Genomic DNA, 3,621 nt, shown 5'->3' on the forward strand with positions numbered 1-3,621 from the left:
AGTCTGTGTTCGTGAAAGTCTTCGTAGAAGTGCAAATGTGGTCAGAATAAATATTCTGGATGGAGCTGTTAACGGCCGTACATTTATACAAGTCTTTACAGTAAAATTAATTGTTATACGGAATTAATTTTTTTTTATTGTACTAGCTATTTTATGGTTTTATTAAATTTCACGTTTGCTATATCTTTAATAAACTTGACATTGAAAAATAAAAATAAAATTATTTACAACCAAAAATAAATTGTTGGTAGGTTTTGGCTGGTTTTAACAGGGAATCTTGGTTGGAAAAAAATGTGTCTGTGGCAACACTGATATGCACGTACATATGTCTGTAAATATCACTTCTGTGAACATTGGCACTCGCTATTTACCTAAAAATTGCCCGATTAAGCAGGTGTGGGAGCCCCCAAGCTTTCTCTCGTTCACTCAACGAGCGACAATGCGAGAACACCAAGTGCATCAGCTGAAAGATTTCCCCCACATATTCCAACAAACATGCATAGTTGCCCATTGGAGAAGAGAAACTTTCCATTTCATTCATTCACAAAAATCTTTTCGGAAGCATTATTCGCACTCTCCTACCTAGAAGATTTCCCACATTTTGAAATTTAGTTTGGAACGCGCTGTCGTCGTGTTGAAATCTAAAAAATATACCGGCAACGTAGATGTTCATATCTAGGGCACTGCAGTTTGCCAAAAAACAATTGAAACGCATGTGGTTATGACAGCGACACTTGGCTTCAACACACAGTGAGTGGACAGACTTTAGTGCAACACAACCGTCAGACAGTCGGATGCGTTAATCATCAAGCAAATAAAACAAAAAAAAAATCGCATTTGGTTTGAAGATAACAACTCAAGAGATATCGAAAATGTGTACAAAGCATTTAAAAATTGTTTTTAGTTGCAACTTTATTTCGAAGTGAAGGAAATCGTTATTTACCATATAAGTGTTCTTTAAATATAAATATAATTACTTGTTTAGTGAAGAAAAAAAGTGACAAGCGGCATATTTCTTTTTGTAAATAGAAATTAATTAACAATAACAATGGATTTTGATCAGATATTGGAGGAGATCGGCGAGTTCGGCCGATATCAAAAAACCAATTATCTGCTCATCTGTTTGCCGGTAATGTTTGCAGCAGCGAACAGCTTGTCGTATGTTTTTACCGCCGGAGCTCCAGCTTACAGGTTAGTCGAGAAGTTAGAATCAAGAAATATATTATTTTTTATGCATAAGTCGAAACAGGAGTGCTTTGTGTCAAATCGGAAATCACACACCTCACATTAAACTGAAGATATTTAAGGGAAACCAAAATTCCATACAAAAAATCTTCACTTAGATATCTTCTGGCTGCGCTTGAAGATTAATAATATTAAATTATTATTATGTAAATTAGATAATTTAATGCAATAATTTCCATAAAAACTTTTATCCTTACAGGAATGTTTTTTTTTTCAAATTAATCTGCGCCTAGCGTGTTTTTAATGCATACACTTTATAAATTACATACATGTGTACATACCAGGGTTGTTGCGAATATTCGCATTCGCATTCGCAACCGCGGAACTTCCGCATACATTTTGACATTCTCATTCGCTTTCGCATTCGCAATAATCAATGCGGAGCTTTTGCGAATGCGAATATTGTACAAGTGCACTGATAAAACGTATATCTGGCAAACAAAAATTTTAGCCAATATTTTTTGTAGAGATGCTACGGTAAGACTGTCCCCTACGTCTACCTTCTTTCGTAATTTAAAGTCAAAGCGTAAGATAATAGTAGGTATTTCCAGCGAAAATGTTCAACGGCTGGCTATAAAGAGAATCGAATATTACTTGTCAAAGGTCTGTTGAAAAAACTGGATGCAACTCCAGTTGTTTTCTACTTTTTCTTAGTGTAATTATTTTTTTCCTCATAAAACTTATTACTCTTAAGTTCCGTGTTTCCTTTTATTAGTCTTTCAGCTCGAAAAGAAAAACATTTATTTTAATTTTGTGAAAATTGACAAAATTAGCACGCATCGAAATAAAGATTAAATGGTATGTAAATAAGTCGACAGCCAAGTTCACAAATTAAATAAGAATTAATTCAAGGTGAACTTTATATCTATTGAGGAGTGGGACTTGGCATGTAATATATCGTTAGTATAGTATGGAAAGGGCTTAACTCACATCTTAGCTGAAATACAAAAAGCCGTAACTACCTAAAAATCCAAAATTAACTTTTTGATTGATTATGATGCATTTCATCGAATCATAAGTCCGCACATCGTTTTAGGCAATACAAAAATTTAGTTAGTTGTGTTTTTTGCATTTCAGCGACAATGTGAAATAAGCCCTTTTAAAATAGTATTAGCGATATATGTGTTGAAAATTTGCGTTCATTCGCCTGAAAAAATATATCAAAACACATTGAGCGCATGGAATGGAACAACAAAACAGATTTGATAGCTTATGGTACCGACAGCTGTGAGTAATTAATTGTGACTGCCTGCAACTAGGAAAACCGAGCTCATCTAACTCATAAAAAAAAACTAATTACAAAGTATTCATTACAGGCGAACCTTTCCTAGAAGTCACCCGAGAACTAAGCAAATCTGAGACCTTTATCGTCCGTGATTCCATAATTCAAATTATTATAAAAAACGGGGTACCTTTTTAACAAAATAACAAGATTTTAAACTAATTCTGCTGGCAGCCACGACTTTCAAAACAGAATTTTCTCCGAACTTTTCATTCCTAGAAAATAACAATTTATTTGCCATATCCACCTATTCACAACCTCGCTATAAGCGCCCATTTTTTAAACCAGTCACAGATGACAGGATTAAAAATGAATTACAAAAACTGAAATCGAAAAACGCTGATGACGTAACAGGTTCTCCAAATTCTGAAACAATCAAAAGAATTGATGCTCCAAATTGGAACACTACGGTGTTTAAACAACGATCTTGCCGTGATGCTAGATTGTGAAGATGAAAGTCAGGAGGGTACATCCGACATTTGCAGCCCCGATGCAACTCCCAAAAAGGAACTGTTGCATCGAAATAAAAAAGGAAACAAAACTGAAAGTCCGCTCAACTGGTGCAGCGTCAATCGAAAACAATGTACAATTTTGTTAAGTTTCAAGTTTGTCGCGTCGAGCGAATAGTTATTTAGTCAGGAAACAGGCTGTAACCCGAAAAGGCAGCAAAATTACTCTTTCTTAAATACAATGTTCCAGTTTTTTAATGAAAACATTATTATAAATTACAAACTTTTCCATTTTATATTTACCTAAATCACCATTCGCATTCGCATCCGCGGATGTTGGCTTTTAAACATCCGCATCCGCGGATATCTAAAATTCCACATTCGCAACATCCCTAGTACATACATACATATGTATGTATTAACCAACACTTCACTTTTACACATGCGTATGTATGTATGTAAGTATGTATAATCCCTGCAGCAAAATTTAGGGACAGTCTGGCAAAGCGCTAGTTCCGCCCTACAAATTTCANCATATGTATGTATTAACCAACACTTCACTTTTACACATGCGTATGTATGTATGTAAGTATGTATAATCCCTGCAGCAAAATTTAGGGACAGTCTGGCAAAGCGCTAGTTCCG

At 34.9% G+C, this 3,621-nt stretch overlaps 1 protein-coding gene across 2 annotated transcripts in view; it reads left to right on the top strand.

Annotated features, from left to right (window-relative positions):
• The first annotated feature begins 418 nt into the window (after positions 1-418).
• The window catches only part of LOC108358780 (organic cation transporter protein), a 14,492-nt gene continuing 11,289 nt past the window's right edge, over positions 419-3,621 (top strand). Inside the window, exon 1 of one of the 2 annotated variants that reach the window (XM_017610262.1) lies at positions 419-1,191. In XM_017610262.1, coding sequence (XP_017465751.1) covers positions 1,049-1,191 — 143 coding nt within the window. In that variant the 5' untranslated portion in view covers positions 419-1,048. The remainder of the gene's footprint in view (positions 1,192-3,621) is intronic. The other variant, XM_017610263.1, reaches the window with a different exon arrangement.

Source organism: Rhagoletis zephyria, unplaced genomic scaffold (genome assembly GCF_001687245.7).
Source record: "Rhagoletis zephyria isolate East Lansing unplaced genomic scaffold, Rhagoletis_zephyria_1.1 Rzeph_scaffold_00295, whole genome shotgun sequence".
Lineage (NCBI taxonomy): Eukaryota > Metazoa > Arthropoda > Insecta > Diptera > Tephritidae > Rhagoletis > Rhagoletis zephyria.